The 22,338-nt window shown below is 42.0% G+C and overlaps 1 protein-coding gene across 1 annotated transcript in view; it reads left to right on the top strand.

Moving 5' to 3' along the window:
- The window catches only part of TLL2 (tolloid like 2), a 118,714-nt gene that overhangs the window by 44,630 nt on the left and 51,746 nt on the right, over window positions 1–22,338 (top strand). Inside the window, exons 3-5 of the mRNA XM_010974377.3 lie at window positions 4,955–5,032; window positions 19,015–19,170; window positions 22,052–22,169. Coding sequence (XP_010972679.3) covers window positions 4,955–5,032; window positions 19,015–19,170; window positions 22,052–22,169 — 352 coding nt within the window. The remainder of the gene's footprint in view (window positions 1–4,954; window positions 5,033–19,014; window positions 19,171–22,051; window positions 22,170–22,338) is intronic.

Here is a 22,338-nt window from a genome sequence, read left to right as displayed (position 1 = left end):
CTTGGGAGGTGAATTATATGGTGAATTAGAAAAAAGAACAACTCTGAATTTAGTGAATTGTTCCATAAAGGAAACTGTGGGATTGAATTGCAAATGCTGGATAGAAACATTTCAGCCTGGCCCCATGCATCACGGCCTGCTGACCTCTGCTGTGTTTCAGTGAGAGCGTGAACAGTCCTGGAGCTCTCTTTTCAAGGCCTGGAGGGCATTCTTTCCCAGAGACCAGCTGTAAGCCTGGGTTTCTTATGCAAAGGAGACGTTTGAATAAACCCCTGTGACTAATGAAATCTACAAGGTCTTTGCATCTCTTCTCACTGAAGAGGTAATTAACCAAAGATCAAATATGGACATATACATGTATTTTTTTCAAAATTTTTTATCTTGCAGTCACACCCAAGGAGAAATATATCCCTGCACCCTGAATACTCCACCCCCTACTTTTCCCATCTTTGTCTGCATCAGGCTATGTTTCTCTCTTGTTCTGTGGTGCCTATGGCTGTGGTTATAGCCACAGTCACACCTGTCTAACTCATTTGTTTGCTTTTACTGAAACAGAGCAACACTTTCCATTGATTTAGATGTGGGAAATGACTTTTCTTCATGCTGGATGTCTGTCTCCAGCTCCACATCTTCCATTCCTAGTGAGCTTGGGAGGAGAGAGTTTGGTTGTAAGAAAATATCGTGAGGTGATGCTTCCTCTTATACAGTTCTCTGGATAGAGAATCACAATTTTGGCTGCACCTTGGAATCACCTGGAGAGCTTTTTAAAATTCAAGGCCCAGGCCATGCCCCAGACCAATTAAATAAGAACCTCTGGGGGTGGGACACAGGCGTCAGTATATCTCTAGAAAGCTTCCCAAGGTGATCCCAAAGTACAGCTGTGGTTGAAAGCCACTGTTCCAAGAATATCTACTTCCCTCCCTCCATAAGCTGATAAAGACAAAATTTTCCATCAGTTATGCTGGATTAGAAATGATTGTGTTTCCTTTTAAGCTCTGTCTACCTGACTCATCCATCTATTCATCCATCAGTCCATCCATCCATCCAATATTATTGAATGTCTGCTATGTGCCAGGTGCAGTGCTGAGTGTTTATTGTTGGACAAGATAAGGTCCCTTTCTTCAAGATGCTAAAAACTAAAAACTAGACTAGGGGATCAGCTGAGTAGACAGGAGATCCCCACACCTTGTGAGGGATGTGAGTAAGCCCAGGGGGTGGACACAGAGAAGGGGGCTTCTAACTCAAGAGGAACAAGGGGGCTTCCCAGAGGAAGTGGTGTCTAAGCTGAGCCCTGAAGGTCCAGTAGGATTTGGCCAGGTGAAGATGTGGGTGTGGTGGAGGAAGGTGCATCAGTAAGAGGAAAATGGGAACCAAGGCACCGTAAGTAGCTCAGGTGGCTGAGCAAAGAGTGAGAGTGTGGGAAGTAGCAGAGGAACCCGAGGCACCTGGTGGAGGAGGCCAGCAGGGCCGTATCACAGTCCTGTTAGGAGCTGGAACTCATCCCAAGGGCAGTGGGGAGCCTTGGGAGGGTTTTCATCAGGGAAGTGGCCAAACCACTTTCGCTCCAGGTAGATCCCAGGCTCAGCTGTCCTGGAAGCATTAGATATGCTGCCCTTTTCAGAAAAAAGGCAGAGCCTCTAGTCTCTTGCTGGTAAGGATGGCAGAGGAAGGACTTGTGTCTTAGCTGCTGTGACCCCAATCTTATCACTGAATTTGGATGTCCCCTCACAGACCTCCAGGGAAAATGCCCTGGATCCCTCAGGAATAAGCAGCCACTTGCAGACACCTCCCTTGTTCTTTTTCTTTCTGGGTCTGAGGCTGAGTTTGAGGAGCACAGGTTGCGGGGGAGGGTCCGTCAGGACCCACGTCCAGCTGTCTCCATTATCAACCATCACCATACCCTCAGGACAGGCTAGTCACTTCACCTCTTGGAGCCTTGAGTCTCATGAGGCTACAATTACATAAGTCAAGGCACGGAAAGCATTTAGCACTGTTCTTGGCACATGGCCAGCAGTGTATCGGGAAAGTAATAAACACTGATTCTTTCCCCACCTCCATCTACTAGGGGGCACCTGGTCTCCTACAATTCAGAGCTTTGCTCCTGTTATAACCCCAAGGCCAGAGGGCCAAGGGAATCAGAAGTCCTCAACTAACCCCCCCACCCCCTGCCTGCTGCAGAGCTGAACATCAATCTCTCCTGGCCATTTTCTTTCAGCCACAGCCTCCAGCTAACCTTGAACCAGGCTGTGCTTAACAGGTCTGGGTTTTTTTGCACTCTCCTCACCCCTTTTGCAGGAGTCAAGCAAATTTAAACTTTCCAACCTTCCATGCTGGGCTGGTGCTATGTGGAATTTCCTTTCAAATCTCAGCTCCTATGTCCCCATCCTGTCCACAACTAGTAACCCTAGTCATCTTCAATGCTAGTGCAGTTACAAAACCCTTTCTTGTCCTCTGGTTCCCACCTAGATCTCTCAGAATAAAAGCCAAAATCCTGAAAATGACCTGCAAGTTGCCCCGTGAGCTGGCCCTCCAGACCGACCACTGCTCACTGACCTCGTCGACTACTACTCTCTCCCTCGCTCATTCCACTCCAGTCATACTTACCTCCCTACTGCCAAAGCGCAATCCCACCCCAGGGCCTTTGCAACTGCTATTCCTTCAGTTGGAACGCTGTTCCCCAGGTATCTGCAGACTCTTTCCCTCACTTTCTTCAGGCTTCTGCTTTTCTCCCTTACATGAAATGGCAACCCTTCATCCCTAGCATCTACTGTTCCCCTCACCCTTATTTGTTTTCTTCATAGTGCTTATCAACAACTGACATATATTTAGCTGCCTATTTGTTTATCATTTTCTCCTCCACCCTCCACCAGAATATAATGTCCATGAGGTCAGGGTAGAGTTTATTCAGTGTCATATCCCGAGTAGCAGAAACAGCATCTGGCATGTAGCAGGTGTTGGATAAATATTTGTTGAATGAGTGAGTCCCTAAACAAACCATTACCTCATTCAGAACTCGCAACAGCCCATTTGACGGATGAAAAGTACTAACGCCCAAGGTCCCATCCTCAGTTACACAGGGAGTGAAGACTAAGTTAGTCCCAGGGCCTTGGCCTCAGAGGTACATTCCTCTTCTGGCGAGCGATTTTCATACCGTCAGGATTTCCCCTGACCTTTAGCCTGAGAGGAAATGATATCGCAACTGGACGAATACCCAGAGGGCTTGGAGCTGGCAGTGAAAGGCCCGGCAGCTGCAGGGAGTGTGTGAGTGGATTCTGAATTGGCCAGAAAGGCAGCGGTCGAGCAGGATGAAGGCATGCAAGAATACAGCGTGCGCCTGATCCACCGCCAGCGTCAGTCCCCAGAGGGGAAGTGGTGGTCAGCGTGTCGGGAATTAGCAGGTGCGAGGGATCTCTTCCCTGGTTGTCTGGGGCCATGGCATTGGGGTCCATGTTTAGGACCCTTCCTTGAGCAGCGTTGGAAGCCTGTGAGCTTTGAGGCACAGGAAAGATCATCAGGCTTCTGACCAGGAGACTGTGTCCTGACCCCTCAGCTTCCCTGATGGGCTGGCAACCCCGGGCTGATCACTTTGTGTCTCAGTTTTCTCCTCTGTCAAATGGGGTTACACTTCTTCTGCCATATAGAGTTTTAATCAGGGTCAAAGGGGAGTTGGAGAAACTGCTTTGAAAGCTGCACATTTCTAAACAAATGCAAGAAATAATTTTGCACAAGTAGATGCTTTGATGTGGTTTCACACGTATGATAGTCTCTCCTGGATACAGGCTTTGTCCTCGAATCTGCTTCCTGGTGTCGCAACCTACCCAGCTCAACCCCCAAATGTAGGCGTTATTCCTTCCAATCCCTGGTATCTAAGTCATCAGCCTCTCCTATTGCTCTGCCTCCAACTATAATCTTAATATCTCTGCCTTCCAGAGCCTTCCTCTCCGCCCACCCTGGTCAGCCCCTCCACATGACAAGCTCATTCCTGATCCAGATTCTTTCCTGATTATCCTTCTGCCGGGATGCACTGACTCAGGTCTCTGTGTGGCTGGCTCCTTCTTGTCTTCCAAGTCTCAACCCAAATGTCACCTCCCTAAAGGGCCTTCTCTGACCACTTCTAAGCAGCTGCTCCAGTCCACTCTACCACATATTGCATTTGATCTTCAGAGCATTTTCTGAACCTATAATCATCTTATTCCTTTATTTTCTTACCTACCATTATTACCCAGCCACCCATTTGGGGCATACCCACCTTCTGTCTTGTTCACTGCTGGATCCCCACTGCCTGGGACTGTACAGGGCTCCCAGTAGGTCTAATAGGAGATGCTGATTGAGCATCTTCCTGGTGGGGACAGATGTGAACCTGGTTTCTAGATGATGGCTACTGGCAAATAAGTACACACATCACCGTCCTTGACTGCAGCAGGGTCTCATTTATAAAGTAAACACAGCAGTTTCTAAAAGGAGACTCACCCAAGAGGGGAAACCAGGACGCTTGTTTTGGCCAAGGCAGCAGCAACTGCCACATCACATATTCAGGAGCAGCACTGATGGACATCTCCTTGCATCCCATGCCAGTGACTCCAGAACAGGAGAGCGTCCTGTTTGCACTGGGCTTTCTCAGGGAGGTGGGGGTGAGGATGCTGACTTCGGGATTTGCCTGTTAACTTTGTATATTTCACTCCAAGTGCCCTTGAACTGTTGGATGAGAGGATGCTTTTATAATGTGTGAACCATGTTCATGGTTGTAAGAAAGCGGGTTCTGTTGGACCTGAGTGTCTAGAACAGTACCCAGCACATGGTAGGAGCCTGGTCATCCTTTGTTGAACAAATCTTTACTGATCCACTGCTGATTCTGATCATCTCGCAGGTGACCAGATTTGTTCCCTTATTTCCTGGTGCTGGGGCAAAGAAGCCTGATACATCCTTACATTTCTTCTCTTCTTTGTTCCGTTAGGTGGGCTTGGAGAGCAGCCATCTGAGAGCTGGCCGAACACTACAGCCACGAATACTAGCCACGAGGAAGCTAGAGAGGGTAAGGAGAGGCCCCGCCAGGCCTGGGGGTACTTTTTGGCTTTTAGTTGTTGTAAAAGTCACATAACGTAAAATTTACCTTTTTAACAATTTTAATGTGTACCATTTAGTGGCGTTAAGTACACACGCAATGTTGTGCCACCATCACCACTATCTAGTCCTGGTCACTCTCCATTTTCCTCTCCCTGCCCTGTTCCTGGCTTTGGGAACCTCTTATTGTACCTTTTACTTTCAATCTTGGTAGACTAGAGGCAGTGAAGTCTGGGATGAGGGAGTGTCCCTTTGTTGAGAGCGGTGGGCAGGCTGCCAGAGAAAAGCATAAGGGTGGCATGTGGTTGCTCGGGGACTGGATGGCCTTCAGTTAAACTCTGCAATCTGGGCTTGACTTTTCTCGCTAGTGCTGGCTGGTGAGCTAAAGGCCCTGAGAGCTGAGAGGAGGGATGGTGAGACTTTGGAAACTAAGGGTCTGGCAGAATGAGTGGGTGTGGGAGGCAAGGAAGGAAAATAAAGCTGCGGTGGGGCCTGGGCTGCTGGGAGAGGAGGCTGAGGGAGTGGCTGTCTGGGCAGGGCCACCAGTCAGCAGGTGCCTGCCTGGAGGTACTACCTCTGCCTGTCTGCACACCAGCGCTCTAAGAGTTCTCTCCTGGAGATTATGGGCAAGTGTCTCACTGGAAGCCTCTCATTTTTTGATGTGCAGGAGGAGAGAGGTTGCTGGGCCTCTATCTGGCCTGAATCCTGCAGGAATCAGGGCTCACTGCCAACAATGGCATTTCTTCTATGTAAAATTAACTCAGAGCAAAAGGAATCATCTTTAAATGCCAGAATCCTGTGTTTCAGGGATGCACAGGGATCCCGTACAGAGATGAATACAAATCAGTATTTGCTTTATGTTATAGTTTTGCTTTAATGTGACTGTGTATTTTACACATACACCTACATATATATAATTTCACACAAATGCATAGATATGATGATATCATCATATGCTTTTTATAGTGTTGTATTTTTTTTTTCTCTTCCCTTTAATTTGGCTTCCGGCTTCACTTTTTTCCCACATACCACCCTTCTACTCTTCCCCGGGAAATATATGCTAGTAACTTGGTATGTATCCTTCCACATTTTTCTCCATGCACATATATTCATATCTATGCTGATGTAGAGACAGACACACATACACAGATAAACATACATATAAGCACATAAACATATATGTGGATATAAGTTTTGTCATTCTTTAAAAAATGGGATCATATTTGATACCTGTTTTTTATACATTATGCTTTTCTCTCTCATCAATCCCTCATGGCAAACCCCATCCAGGACACTTATTCTAACTTCAATTTATTCTTTTGAATAGTCTCAAAATATTCCTGGTATGAATGAACCATAATTTATTCAATCCTTCCTTTATCAGTTAATACTCACTTCGCTCCAAGTTTTTGCCATCATAGACAATACTGCAGTAAAATTCCTGAACATAGATCCCTACACACTTAGTATGTCTTTAATAGATGTTGCTAGAATGCATTTCAAAAGCTGTAACCATTCACATTTCCATAGCAGTTTATAAGTGTACTCCTTTCACCATATCCTCCTGGCCCTAGGTGTTATCAGTGTTTTTAATAATGTAAACAGTAGCTTTTTTATTACTTAACTTGTATTTCTCTGACTCCTGGTAACTTTTAGCATCTTTTCCTACCTTTGCCAGGAAGTCCTTCCTCTTCCTGTCTGTGGCCCACTTTTCTATTGCTGATCCCCTCTTATCAATCTGACCTCGTTCAGAGAGGCAGATTCTTTTGCTCCCACTCCCCAACACCAGCATTTGACAAACATGCATCTAATTCTCAGTCACACTCCATATTGCTGGGACCGTGCGCAGGGTCCCCTTAAAATCTGTATTTTTCTGCTTTGCTTTCTCAAAGGTATTTTGACAGGCGTTTTCAAGCTCCCAGACATCTGGCAAACTCAGTGTCACTTCATTTTGGCCACAGGAAACCAGCACACTTAGTGGTAGAAATGGAGCACAGGGTTTGGGATGAAACCAGAGAGGTTTGCCATCACCCTTCAGTGATGTAGATGCTGTACCTAATTTTTCCTTCACAATTTAAGTGATGTATTACTGCATAAAAACCACTCCCAAACATAGTGACTTCAAATGGTGATTTGTTACTTTTCACGATTCTGTGGGTTGCCTGGGCTCAGTGGAGTGGTTCTTCCACTGATGTCAGCTGGAGTCATTCACTTGACTGTGTTCATCTAGCAGTTGGGCTGGGATTAGTGGTCTAAAAAAGCTTTTGTCTCATATCTGGTGCCTCAGTGTGCCTCCTCTTGGCTCCTCTATCCACGTGGACCTTCACTATTTAGTTGTCTAACCAGCCAGTGTGGCAGCTGGCTTCCCAGAGGGAGGAGGCAGAAGCCACCAATCCACTTAAACCTTGGACCCAGCACTCTCAGAATGCTACTTCTGCCACATTCTATTGGTCAAAACAAGCCAAAAGCCAGCTCAGTTTCAAGGAAAAGAAAATAGATTCCACCCCTTAATGTGAGAGGTGGCATGAGCTCACAGGGTTGAGAGGTGTGGCCATATTTGGAGACTATCTACTGCCTTCCCTCACTGCATCTTACCTGCTCACCAGCAATAGCTGTGTCAGGAGGTTTAATGTTTGCTAGTTTATTGGGTATAAAGTGACCCAACCAAATAAACTCAAACACTCAGACACCCTTGGGTTTGCATCTCAGCTCAGCCACTTAGTAGCTACCACCTTGGATAAGTTATCTAACTTCTCATCTAAGGCTTGGAGAGAATTTGAAATATATTAGAAAGATTCATGCAAAGTGCATAGCCAGGTGTCTGGAACTTGAGGTACTCAATAAGCGGAGCGCCTCCACTTCTTCCTCTCCGCTGCCACTTCCAAGAATTACATTGTCCAGCATTGAAAGTGCATCGTCCACCTCTGGACTGGGATTCCACAGCTGTTCAACAGCTGCACAGAAACACAATTAAGGATGACAGGAAGGAATCAGGCTGCTGCAGCCCATTAAAATTCTGCCTCTGATTGGGTTGTACACGGTACTCACACAGTGACAAGAGATCTTCTTGAGTATTTTAAGGAGGATGATGACAGCACTCTCCCACCCATGCCCCACACCCCTGCAGCTGGCTGCATCCATAGTCTCCAGCCCCTCATATGACCCTGGTTTGTTTGAAGAGGATAATGTCAAGGTTAGGCCAGTTCCATGACTGTATTACAGCAGTAGATGAGCAGGTCTTTAAGCATCCAGGCCAAGCCTTGCATCCTGAGGAGGAAGGAGCCCCCAAAGGTGAGGCGAGGGCAGATCTTTTTGAGTGTCCCTCCAGCCTTCCCATCCATCCGGCCAGGACACTGTCTGGCACCAGCCTGGAAGCCTCTTGTTTTTGTTTGAATTAAATATGAGACAAATTGTGTCAATCTCAGATTCCCCTTTAATTACAACCTGCCCTCCTTCCACCACCTCCAGAAAAAGAGATTGCTCAAGCAGGAGAAAGGATCTGAGGGAAGCCCCTGGCCCGCTGGCTGCCACAGCAGGTTTATTTCCTGGCATTATGTGGCTCCCCTCAGCCCTGACGGTGGGGATTTTTTGTGCTTCCAGCTTTGGGGAGGGCTGGGGGGCTCAGAGAATTGCTCACTCAGCATCCACCTGGCAGACCCTTTGGTCTGAGGAGTCCTCCTCCCCTGGAGATGAGAGCTCAGCCTGCATTTGGGGGCTGATAATGGAATTAATGAAATGGAGTGTGTAACTGTACCTCGAATGAAGCTGTGACTGTTTTGATAGAGTCTGATTTCCAGAACCACATTCATAAAAGAGAATAGACCTTCCACTTTTGGTAATAGTGTCTAAGGGCTTTGTGCTGAGGCAATCACTAAAGGAAACAGGTTGCACCAAAAAACAGGGATCACACAAACTTGGGCACAGAGCATCACGTGGCACCCGAACCCCTGAATGTTACTTATGTCAGCATATCTGCATGTAACTGTAGAAACTGACTTTAGGCATTCTTTCGAGCCTGTCCCCAAATGCAGATGTGGTAGTCATTACTGCAGCGCACATGGAGCCCTTACCATGGCCAGCGCTGGATGTTCATTGCCTGGTTCGATATCCACGACACCACCGTGCAGCAGGAAGGAAGGCTCAAGGGACAGGGGCTTGTCTAAAGCCACACAGGAAGTAAATGGCAGTGCTTATTTTGAGCCTAAGTCCCCGTAACTCCAAACCTCTTGCTTTTAACCTTTGGGTTCTATCAGTGGTTCTCAAACTTCCCTGCACTTTTGAATCACCTGGGGAGCTTGAAAACCCACAGATCCTTGGCTGTCCTGTAGGCTAACTGAGTCCCAATGGACACCAAAATTTTTTTAAAGCTCCCCAGTTGAATCCAATGTGCAGCCAGGTTTGGGAACCATTGTGCAGAATAATCCACAGTCTCCCTTTTCACTGAGCCTTTAAAGCTCACCGCAGACAAGGTGTGAATTTGCCCATCACCCGTGGGGTGAGGGTTATGCAGGTGGCTGGACTGTCGGGGTGTTTACTTCCAGCTTGGGAGGGACTGGTTAACTAATAGAAAATCTGCAGTTCCTTGCTTGAGAAGGCTGGGTCAGGCTTGGTTCTATTTATGACACGGCTGTGCCTTCAGCTGGAGACAGAACACTGAATAGCTATGGCCACTCAGCTTTTTCAGAGAGGGAAGAGTCCACTCCCAGAGCCAGAGAATTTAAATGGAGTTTATCCCCCAGACCACCCCACCCCCAGCGTGTTAAATCCTTTCAGACGCCCCTGAGCTCCTCTTCAAATGCAGGACTCTTGGACCATAATAAATAATTACATCCTTCTATTTGGACTCTGATTCCAGATAGTAGTAATCCAAGAAAATCCAATAATGACAGTTGCATTAAGATCCTTCTTCCAGGCTAAGCAGAACATCTGTTTAGACATATTTTTAATCGGCAAATGCTTCCTGTGTTGAGTTCTCGGCAAATTAAATTTCTCACTGGACCAAGGGGGAAGCTGTCATTCAATAACCCATCTCTGGAAATTACACCCCAGTCTCTTTCCAGGTGCACTTAAGATTTTCCCATGCTGACTCGCTGCACACAAGTCCTAACAATACCAGGTCACATGTATATATAGCACAGCTTGTCTGAGAAACATGGGATGACTTTGTGTTAGTTCCCCGAATGGAGAAGTATTTTTATCCATTCTCCAAAGGAGAGTTGGCGGCAGAGGAAAATTAAGAGACTTGTTGAAAACCATATGGGAAATGAATAACAAACTTCCACTTGCTACATCGCTGCCTGTGATTACTTAAGACATGATGATTCTCAGGATTTAAACATTAAGGGCTTCAGGGCTGCCAACATTTTGGAGTGGTTTCTGCCACAGAATTGTTTGCACTGTTGGTTGTTTATTTTTAGAATAACTCACCCATTCTCTAATTAATGAATTCAAGATCCAAAAGCACCAAATGCTTACCACCAACCAGACACTGTGCTGGGTGTGAATAGAGTGGTGAATGAACTGGCCACTGTCCCTGCCCTCACGGATCTTCCAGTCTCCTAGGGTAACTCACATTTGAAATCTGGATGCAATTTGGAGTCCTGGGCTGGGATAGCAAGCTGGAATCTCTGTAGAGGCCAAGCAGGTAATGCCGATGGGTGAAGTGGCTGGAGGGGACCCTGTGAAGTGGGAGATAGATTCTAGCAGCTGGGAAAATTTGTGCTCTGCCTGTAGGGAGCAGGTGCTACTTAACTGCTGTGCATTGTAAATGATGGAAGATGGGCCCACTGTTGCCAGATCTTTTCATCTTTAAAGAAAAACTAGAAAATCTGGATTTTTATGTGAAATTCCTTGATTTTTAAATGTTGGCTTCTGAAGTGAGATTTAAAAAAAAACAAAATACAGTATGGGCCAAAAATGTCCAGGCCAAACAAAACACATCTGTGGGTTGGGTTTATCCCAAGAGCTGCAAGTGTATGACTTCTGATCTAGAAATTCTAGCAACAGAACAATTATGTTCAGGTTTAAAATTGTATTAGATACCAACTTTCTGGCAACTGAACTGGCAGGGGCCCCTTTTGCAAACATCAAACTGCTGGGAAAAAATGTAACCTTCCCCTTACCCCAAACTGAAAATACGGCATTAAGCGCAAAGAAAAGAAAGGGAAATTGTTAGGATCAGAAGAGAATAGGGAACATAAACCCACAGAACTAAACTTCAGATGGTGGCACATCTATGCAGAGGGCATTGAAACTGGGCCAGGATTTGGGATACTGAGGGCAGGTGTTTCAATGACAATGTAACAACAATAAAGGTTCAGGATTTGTGGCCTTGCTCCCATGTGAGGCGGGGAGTGGAGACTAAGATTTTGCATAAAATAAGCTCCTTCAAAGGGTTTCCTACTCATTAAAAAAAAAGAAGACTAGAAAAACTCTGCCCAGTGGTTGAGAGGAGGGACAAGAAATCTTGCTATCTTTTCTAGGTTCTAAGTGGGGGTAAAAAAAAATCTTCTATGAGAAACTGAATCCTAAAGCCTGTTTCTCACACAGGAATAAGTTCTCAATTTACATTTCCTATGTATGGAAATATTTAACTTAGAAATTAACATAAACATTGATCTAGGGCCCATAGAATCTGAAGAGACTTGAAAAAATGAAAAACAAGGTCACACTTACTATTGAAGGCATATGGAACTACCGAGGAAAGGAATAGCCTCCCTTAAAATAGAACTTTAAATAAAAACATTAGAAACATGAAAAGTTAATCTGTGAAGGAGAATCAGCAGAGACAATAAATTAGAGAAGTAGTACCCCAAGATGTAGAAATAATAGGACAATCTGAGGAAGATTAAATAGGTATACAGAAAATGACTAAAGAGCCAGTGGAAGAATTTGAAACTATAGTGTGGGGAAAAAAGAACAGGTCAATTTAGAAGCCACTAAATAGGGCTTCTAGAAATGATAGCTATATTTATTGAAACTGGAATGGGAGAAATAGTATATTGAACACAACTGAAGAGAGAATTAGTGAAGTAGAAAATATATGTGAGGAAACCATACACATTTTTACCACTGAGAGATAGACAGAAAATGTGAAAAAGGATGAAGAGACATGGAGGACAAAATGAGACTGTTCAATAGGAAATCTAGAAAATGAGACAATTGCCATAGAGACTGGGAAAGAGGAGGCAATGGTCAAACAGTTAAGGAATTAGGATTTTCCAGAATTGAAAGAAGATGTAAAACTTCAACTCTCTTCAAGAGATTCTCAAGCAGAGAATGCAAACAAATCCACATCTAGCCAATTATAATGATGCTGAGGAACATCAAAGACAAAGGACAAAAGAAGGAAAACAGAACAAAAGATAAGACAGATAATGAGTGAAGCAATAACCATTAAACTAAAAGGATACCTCCTGTTGGTAACAATGAAGCCCAAAAGACATTGAAATACTATCTTTGAAGTGCTGAGGGAAACTGTCAACTTAGAATTCTATACATTCTCAGCTAAATTTTGCTTCCAGAGTGAGGATGAAATAAACTGAATGAAGACAAAATAAACTGAGAGAGCTTATTATCATCATGAAAGAATAATAAAAGATGCATTCATTTCCAGGAAAGATATTTGGAGATGCAAGAAGTAGAAGTAAGCAAGGAAATGGGTGAATATGAACATAGATATAAACCTATATTGCAACATACGAATCTTTGGTAATATTGACTAATTTGGGATTTTAATAAAAGTAAGTAGAAACTAACATGAAAAATTGGAGGATCTGTTTACAAATTAAAATATCTTAAGATGCTGTATTTTCAGAATGAGAATGGAGATTCTAATTTCTTTAGATATATCTTCTAATTCACTCATCCTTTATATTTTTTTAAGTCAAGAATGAAATGTTAAAAATTAAAGGCAACACTAAAAAATAGAAAAGAGATAATAGAAATAAAAAGTAAATACAGAAAAATATCTTAATTCAACATAAAGCAGTAAAGGAGAAAAAGAAACAGCAAAGAAAAAATAGCAAATAGTTAGCACAAAAGCCAAAAAAAGAAGTAAATAAGCCCAGGTATATCAGTTATAAAATAAGTGTAATTCAGCTATTAAAAGAGAGATTGTCAGGTTGAACAACAACAAGAAAATAAAATCTAGGTCTTTGCTGTTTATGACAGACACACCTCAAACCTAACTACACTTAAATGTAGAAATTCTCAACAATGTATTAGCAAATCAATGACAAAAATGTATAAAAATTGTACACTATAATCAAGTGGAATTTATTCCAGGTATGCAAGGCTGTTCCAACATATGAAAATTAATCAATGTAAGCTTACTATATATCAATAAGAGAAAAAGAAAAATCCTATGATAACATCAATTGATGCAGAAAAAGCATTTAACAAAATCTAACATATTTATGATAAAAACTCAGCAAATTAGGAATATAGAGAAATTATCTTAACTTGATAAAGAGCATTAACCAAAAACACCACAGCTTACATCACACTTAATGGTGAAAGTTTGAATCTAGAATCCTTCTAAGATCTGGAACAAGACAAGGATATTTGCTTTTGTATTGTTATTCAAAATAGTTCTGGAAGTTATAGACAATGCAATGAGGCAAGAAAAATAAATTAAAGGCATACAAATTGGAAAGGAAGAAATAAAATGGTTCCTATTATCCAAATTACATGTTTGTCTATGTAGAAGATTTCAAGGAATCTACAACAAACAAAAAATTTCTAGAACTAATAAATGAGTTTAGCATGATGGCAGAATAGACCAAAACACAAAAATGCTTACACGTGCCTAATAATGAATATGCAAAAACCAAAATTAAAAAAACAATAGCATTTATAATCACTCAATTAAAAACGAAACACTTGTACACTTAAAAAACATGTATAATATCTGTATACTGAAAATTACACAATGTTGATGAAAGAAATCAAGAAAGACCTACATAAATGGAGAGGCATACTGTGTCCATGGTTGGAAGAAAGACTTAATGTAGTAAAGATGCCGATTCTATCTAGATTGATCTATAATTTGAATATAATTCTCATTAAAATCACAGCATGATTTTTTTTGTAGGCATAGATAAGCTTATTTTAAAATTTATATATAAGCATAGCTAAAACAATTGTGGAAAAGAAGTCTAAAGTGACAGTAATCACTCCACCTGATATTAAGACTTACTACAGTCCTTCCTCAGTATCCCTGGGGGATTGGTTCCAGGGCCCCTCATTGATACCAAAAATCTATGGATGCTCAAATCCCTTATATGAAATGACATAGTATTTGCGTATGAACTATTCATATCCTCTCATATACTTTAAATCATCTTCAGATTACTTATAATACCTAATGCAATGTAAATGCTATATATTTGCTGGTGCATGTCAAATTCAAGTTTTGCTTTTTGGAACTTTATGGAATTAAAAAATTTTTTTTCAATCCACAGTTGGTTGAATCTCTGAAATGAAACCCATGAATATGGAGGATTGACTGTATATAATTACAGTACTCAAGACAGTGTTATAGCAGAGGGATAAGCACACTGATCAATGGAATAGAGTAGAGAACCCAGAAATAAACCCAATTACTATGTGACCCAGCAGTTCCACTCTCGGATATTTATCTCAGAAAAATAAAAAGTTATCTTCACACAAACACTTCTACATCAATGTTCATAACAGCTTTGTTTGCAAGAGATGGAATCAATTCAGATGTCTTTCAGCAAGTGAATGGTTAAACAAACTGTGGTGTATACATACCGTGGAGTACTACTCAGCAATAAAAAGATACTATTGACACATGCAACAACTTGGGTGAGTCTCCAGGGAATTGCGCTAAGTGAGAAAAGTTGATTCCCAAAGGTTATATACTGTGGGATTCCATTTAAATAATGTTCTTCAAATGAAAAATTTTTCTGAAATGGAGAACAGATTAATGGTTGAGAGTTTAGGTTTGGGTTGAGAGAGAGGGGGAGGGAGGCAGATATGACTTTAAAATGGAAACATGAGAGATCCTTATGGTGATGGAACTATTCAGTATCTTGAGTGGTGGTGGATACACAAACCCATACGATATGATTAAATTGTGTAGAATTAGACACACAAGTATACATAATGCTTGGAAATGAGATCAGTGGATGTCCATATCCCAGTTGTGATGTTGTACTACAGTTTAATGTTACTATTAGAGGAAAGAGAGTAATGGGTACACAAAATCTCTCTGTATTATTTCTTACAACTGCATGTGAATCTACGATTATCTCAATGAAATTTTCAATTTACAAAAACTATTTAACATACAGTAAACAAAAATATTGAACCTCAGCATTATGACCACTGCAAAGGTCGTTTTATCATTTGTTGTGGGAAATCTAATTTGCTCACAGAATAATATCTGTTAAATGACTCATTTAAAACAAAAGACATAATTACACAAAAAGATTGAAAATAAGTGGATGGAGAAAAGCTATACGAGGCAAACACTGCTCAAAATAAAGCTGGTATAGCAATATTAATATCAGCTAAAATAGTCTTTATTATGGATGAACATTATTACAGATAAAGGTATTTAATGATAAAAGAAACAATTTAACTGAAACACTTAACAATCCTTAACTCATATTACTTAACCAACATAGCCTTGGACAATATAAAGCAAAAAATTTTTTTAAAAGGAGATGACAATTCACAATCAATGTTCTCAAGGTTGTTTAAAGCACTTTTCTCAGTAGCTAATACACTAAGGAGCCACAAATAATTGTAGGTAGAATATTTGAACAACATATGTAGCATCCTTCAACCATCAATTTTGGTGCACATTATTTCAAGGATGTATGGAATATTTATAAAATCAGTCATGTACTGGGCTACAAAGCAAGACTCAAAACATCAAAGAATTGATACCTTGGAGCATGGGCCAGCATCCATGGCCAGGAGGCCAAATCCAGCCTGCCATCTGTTTTTGCAAATAAAACATTGGAACACAGCCATGCCCATTCATTTACATACTGTTTGTGGCTGCTTTCACACTACAATAGCAGAGCTGGGTAGTTGCAACAAAAAATATATTAACCACAAAACTTAAAACATTTACTGTCTATATTTTTATAGAAAAAGTTTGCTGACTCCTGCCTTAGAAGATAGGTCCTTGGAACACAAAGCAATGTTAGAGATCAATAACGCCCACATTTTAGAGACAAGTGTTTAGAAATTAAAAATCACACCTCTAAATAATTCAGGAATCAAAGAAGAAAGTTGAAATGAAACTTAGAGAACGTATCAATGTCTAACATTGAAATGCAAGTGTCAAAGATAGGATGCAGGTAAAGAGGAATCAGAGAAATTTTAGCCTTAAGTGTTAATATTAGAATATAAGGAAGATTGAAAATTAATGTGCCAAACTTTCTACTCAAGAAGCTAGAAAAGGATAGCCAATTAATTTTTGATAAGGGTGCCAAGACAATTCAATGGGGAAAAAAACTAGATTTTTCATCAAATGATGCTAGTACAACAGGATATTGCATAGAAAAGAATGAAATTAGACCCCTGCCTCACACCATATACAAAAATTAAGTCAAAATAATCAAAAACCTAAGTATAAGAGAGCTAAAGCTATAGAACTCTAAAAGAAAGCATAGATATAAATCACTATGTGGTAGGGTTAAGCTGTACAGGCGTACCTCAGAAATATTGTGGTGTCAGTTCCAGACTACAGCAATAAAGTGAATACCATAATAAAGTGAATCACACAACTTTTTGTTTGTTTCCCATTGCATGTAAAAGTTATGTTTACACTATACTGTAGCTTATTAAGTGTGCAAAAGCATTATGTCTGAATAAACAAGGTATATACCTTAATTAAAAAATACTTTATTGCTAAAAATGCTAGCCATCATCTAACAACTCAGGGTTGCCACAAACCTTCAATATGTAAAACACAGACAATAAAATGAAGCACAATTAAGTGAGGTAAGCCTGTAATTTATTATATATGACACAAAAATCACAAGCAACAAAAGGAAAAAATGGACAAATTGAACCTCGTCAAAATTAAAAACTTTTGTGCTTCAAAAGACACTATCATAAAAATGAAAAGACAGCCTCCAGAACAGAAGAAAATATTTGCGAATCATATATCTGATAAAGATCTGGTATCCAGAATATATAAAGAATAATGATAACACTACAATAAAAAGACAGCCCAATTAAGAAATAGACAAAGGATTTGAATAGACATTTCTCCGAAGAAGTTATACAAATGACTAATTAGCACATGAAGAGATACTCAGCATCATTCGTCATTAGGGAAATGCAAATCAGAGCCACACTGAGAGGCCACTTCACACCCATTAGGATGGCCATAATCAAAGATTGATGATAACAAGTGCTGGTGAGGATGTGGAGACAGTGGAACCCTGACGCTTTGCTGGTGGGAATGTAAAATGGCGCGGGTGCTTTGGAAAGCAATCTGGTGGTTCTCCAAAAGATTCAACATAGAGTTACCATGTGCCCTAACAGTTCCACTCTTTGGCGCATACCCAAGAGAACCGAAAATATATGTCCACATAAAAATGTGCACGTTAATGTTTGTAACAGCATTATTTATGATAGCCAAAAAGTCCACCGGCTGAGGGATGGATAAACAAAATGTGGTATATCTGCACAATGGATTATTATTCAGCCATATAACCTAACAAAGTACTGACACAATCTATAACATGAATGAACCTTGAAAACATGCTAAGTGAAAGTGGCCAGACACAAAAAGCCGCATGATGCATGATTCCATTTATAGGAAATGTCCAGAATAGGCAAATCCATAGAAACAGAAAGTGGATTACTGGTTGCCAAAGGCTGGAAGGAGGGAGTGCTAATGGATACAGAGTTTCTTTCGTTGGTGATGAAAGTGTGGGCTTCTGTAGCGGTGATGGTTGCACAGCTTTGTGAGTATACTAAAAAGCCCTAAATTGTACACTTTAAGATGGTGATTATTATGGTGTGTGACATACCTCAATTTTTTTTTTAAAAGAGAGAAAAGAAGCTAGGCAGGAAACATCAGAATAAAATAAATGAAAATAAAGAAAATTAACAAAATGAGTGGAACAATGAAAATGAAAAGAATCAACAAAACCAAAAGCTGACTTTTAAGGGGAAAAATATACAACTAAAGAGAAAATCCTGCCAGTGAGACTGATGAGGGTAAGCAAGCAGACTGAAAACAAAACCTTAAATTGTCTGAGTGATGAATACAACTAATGTGGATTCAATTATTCGATTGCTGCAGGTTTGAGAGAGTCTACCCACCTGTCTATCTCTGTTTTCTAGGGACCATACCTCGAACTCAGAACCTTAGAGAGGCTCCATTTCTTCCCTACATTCCTCCCTTGAAGGTCCAGATGTGCAGAGAGATCCAGGGGAGCTGGGGGATTTTATGAGACATTTTCCAGGGGTTTATCTTACAAAGAATTAATTTTCCCAGCATCACAGACTGGCTCACTTCATTTGTCATACTGGCCAAATTATTTCCCAAATTTACAATATTGATCGTATTTGGTCAAGGCAGGGGACTGACTCAGCTTGTTCTCCCCGAGGTCCGTGGCTCTGAGAAGAGAGTACACTCCTAACTGGGCTCCATCCTAAAGGGCTGTGAGTGTCCTGGCCACCTAATTCTGTGGCTCATGGGCTGCCCTTGAGCCCCATGCAGCTTCGTTCAAGGCTTCCAGTGCGCCTCCACTTCCATCATAGACCTGGACATTTACTACACTTACCCCATCTGGAAAACTACCACCCAGGTTTAAAATCCTGACCAGACCAAACATCCCCTTTAGAATATTTGTTTTGAATATCCCCTCTTGTGGATTCATGGATAATATAATCTTACCCATACACACAGGAGGAATTCAAAGCAAAGTAAATGGCAGCATGACTGTTTTGCAGATGGCAAGGAGAATGCCGTGCTTCCGCAGAGCCCTGGGACCTTACGTGCTGGAGCTGAGACCTTCCCTCCCCGTGTCCGAAGAGCCACAACCTCAAGGACAGAGAGGATATGGCCAGGAGGGGTCATTCCTTATGTCATTGGAGGGAACTTCACTGGTCAGTACCTCCAGATGAGGCCTGCTTTGGGGCTGGGTGCTTTGTCTCCCTAATTTGGCAGAGTCTTCCCTGGAAGGGCTCAAATGAGATGGAGTGGATGCTGGGGCCACAGCAGTCTCACCTGCTAAAGCTCCCTTGTGCCCTTGGGGTCCAGTGTGTTCAGCCTGGGGAAACTGCAGTCTCTGCTGGGGCTAATTCCTTAGAGGTGGTCACCTGTTCCCTGAGGCTTCCTGCAGAGGGGGACACATGACCCTGGCCTTGAAGGATGGACATGGTTTGCACAGTGGGTATGTGAGCAGCTGCGCATGGTGACTTACCTATTCTCTGTCTGCATAAGCATCCTGGACCCCCCCACACCCTCATCAGTGCACCACGGGGTAACCAGAGTGGCCAGTAGACATGGTTGGATGGACCACCTGGGTCCAATCCTGGCCGAGGCACTTACCAGCAGTGCATCCTGGGGAAAGTTACTTAACCTCTCGATGCCTCAGTTCCCTCTTCTCTAAATGGGGATGATAATACTTTCTACCTTGTTTCTGAGGGTGTTTTGAGAATTATATGAGTTAATTTAGAAAAATCACTTAGAATAGTGCCTCGTAGATAGTAATTAGTAATTGTTTGCTATTGGTATCATTCTCTTTAAAATAAATACGTCATCTAATGGTGTCCCAGCACCATTAATGAAACTGAAACTCCTGACCAAGGTCTCTAAGGCAGCCCTTGCCCCCTCTCCCACCTAGTCCTTTACCCCTCACTCCTCCTCGCTCCTCCTTGATCCTGGTGCACTGACCTCACCAGCCGTCTTTCTCTTCTGGGACGTGCCCACCTCATTGTCTCCTCAGCACACTAGCACTTGCTCTCCTGTCTGCCTGGACAGTTCTTCCCCACATCTTCTCTTGGTTGCCTTCTTATCAGTGGAGTCTCAGATCAAATGGCGTGGCTGGTTTACTTGTATTTTTATTTTTTGTCTCTATGCAAGCACTGTGGGAGGAGGGCTATTTTTCCTGTCTGGTTTTCATTCTTTATCTCCAACACCTGGAACAAGGACTAGCAGTAGACCGTCCACACTTGTGCCCACAGCAGGCTTGTGGCCAGTGTGAGTTGAATGCTTGAGTGAAAGGCCATAGGAGCTGCCTTTTCCAGGCTCTCCGCGTGGACAGCATGTCTCAGTTTGTCTCCTATCCCTTTCTGTGACTTCTACTACAAGAAGTTGTTGATGAAGCAGTTGTCCTAATGGCTTGCCAAAGCCACTGAGAACCTCTGAGGAGCAAAGGAACTGTGACGACCTTGGCAACAGGGACCTGCAGCCTGGAAGAGAGTATGAGCGCCTCCTCTTCCACGGAGCCACCCCCTCCCTCTCTCTCTCCCCGGCGGCATCCATGCCCTTGGTTCCCTTCTACCCCCGCAGCATTAACCTGGGGCTTCCGGTGCCAGACCCTTAATTAGGTGCTGGTAATAAAAAAATGACTAAGACATCATCCCGTCCTCAAGGGGCTCTCTTCTGCATAAGAGAGAGAGACATGTGCCTAAAGAGTTGACTTGTAGGAATTGTCATTAGCTACTAACTTGTTCTTTGGTATTTTAACCAGGTTCTTTCAGATCTGGTCTGCTTTTCTGGCCAAAGATTTATATAACCTTTATCAAAATTAACTAATTTAATGTAGAGAACTGTCTTTACACAGAGATTTTTGTTATTCTGTCACTAGTAGGATTGCTAATTTGGTGAGTAATTGAGCTATAAACAATTTGAACTAAAAGAGTCAAGGTGTCCCCCCAAAAATAGACAGCTAAGTTACTCTTCAGTCTATGTTTTGATAAGGACAACAATATGGTACATCCACGTCTTCTAGACTGGGAGCCTCCCAATGGTTTGTTGGGTTGTTTGTTTTTTGCAACAAGTTCATTCTAGAATTCAGATCCCGCCCCTAGCCATTCTGTGTACTTCCCAAATAACTATTTTTATAAATCCTTCTCATTGTTTCTAATAAAATCAAAATGCAGTAGTCTTCTTTATTTCAGATTGATAGATTTTGAAAAGAATACTTATTGACTTATACTATTAGCCTAGAGCTTACAGCTGCTTTATTCTTGCTCCCAGACAATTTACATATTGCTTTATTTTTCAACACATTTCTAATCAGAGAAATATGGAGAAAAGTTCAGACAAAGTATGAAATTCACCTGTTTTCAAAGGCCTTGTAGAAAACTAGGCTCCAGGATCCCCCAGCAAACACTGAACCCTGATGCAAAAGTAGCATGACTGTCTGTGCAAATAGAACTTTGGAGCACATGGGGATACCCTCCTGTAGGTAGAAAATCAGGTAAAGGGGTGGGGTGCAGTGCTGGTGAGTTACTTCACGAGCCTAAAACTGCCAAATTGAAGAGCCTGAGTAACATTTTTTAAACTTTAGAAAAGTACTCTCAATACAAAAGAAAAATTGGGAAGCTGAGGACATTTTGAAAATCCGTTTTTACCCTTTTAGTGGGGAGGGTATAGCTCAAGTGGTAGAGCACATGCTTAGCATGCACAAGGTCCTGGGTTCAATCCCCAGTACCTCCATTAAAAAAATAAATAAATAAGTAAACCTAATTACCTCCCACCCCACCCCCAAAAAAAAAACCCTAACAAAAGTACGTAAATATTTTTACCCTCTCTTCCAATTCACAAACTCCTACTCTCTAAGTTTTGGTAATTCAGGAAACTTATATTGCATTCTTAGCAGAGAAATTCTTAGTCCTAGTGCATTTTTATTCTGGATCACCTGAACAAGATTTTTTTAATCATTAGAACAAGCTTTGTCATAAGACAGTGTAACTTAGAGCATCAAAGGAAAGTATGGCCCCACAAGTCAGATGATGAGCACCTGCCCTGTCGTTTCAGGAAGCCAGAGGGCCATCTTTAAGCAGGCCATGAGGCACTGGGAGAAGCACACCTGTGTGACCTTCATTGAGAGGACTGATGAAGAAAGCTTTATTGTGTTCAGTTACAGAACCTGTGGGTAAGTTCATGAACGCAAGTTCACCTCGGCGTAATCAGAGATAGACAAGTCAGATGACTTATAGGTCTTGAATATTTGCTATAAACAAAGTGTTTCCAATATGCTGAAATATACAGAGGCCTAGCTTTTGTCAGAAACTCTTCTTGCCTTCAACGAGTTCACAATCCAG

This window comes from Camelus dromedarius, chromosome 8, assembly GCF_036321535.1.
Source record: "Camelus dromedarius isolate mCamDro1 chromosome 8, mCamDro1.pat, whole genome shotgun sequence".
In the NCBI taxonomy this organism is placed as follows: Eukaryota; Metazoa; Chordata; class Mammalia; order Artiodactyla; family Camelidae; genus Camelus; species Camelus dromedarius.
The sequence above is the reverse complement of the archived record's forward strand: the minus strand, read 5'-3'. Positions and strand labels throughout refer to the sequence as shown.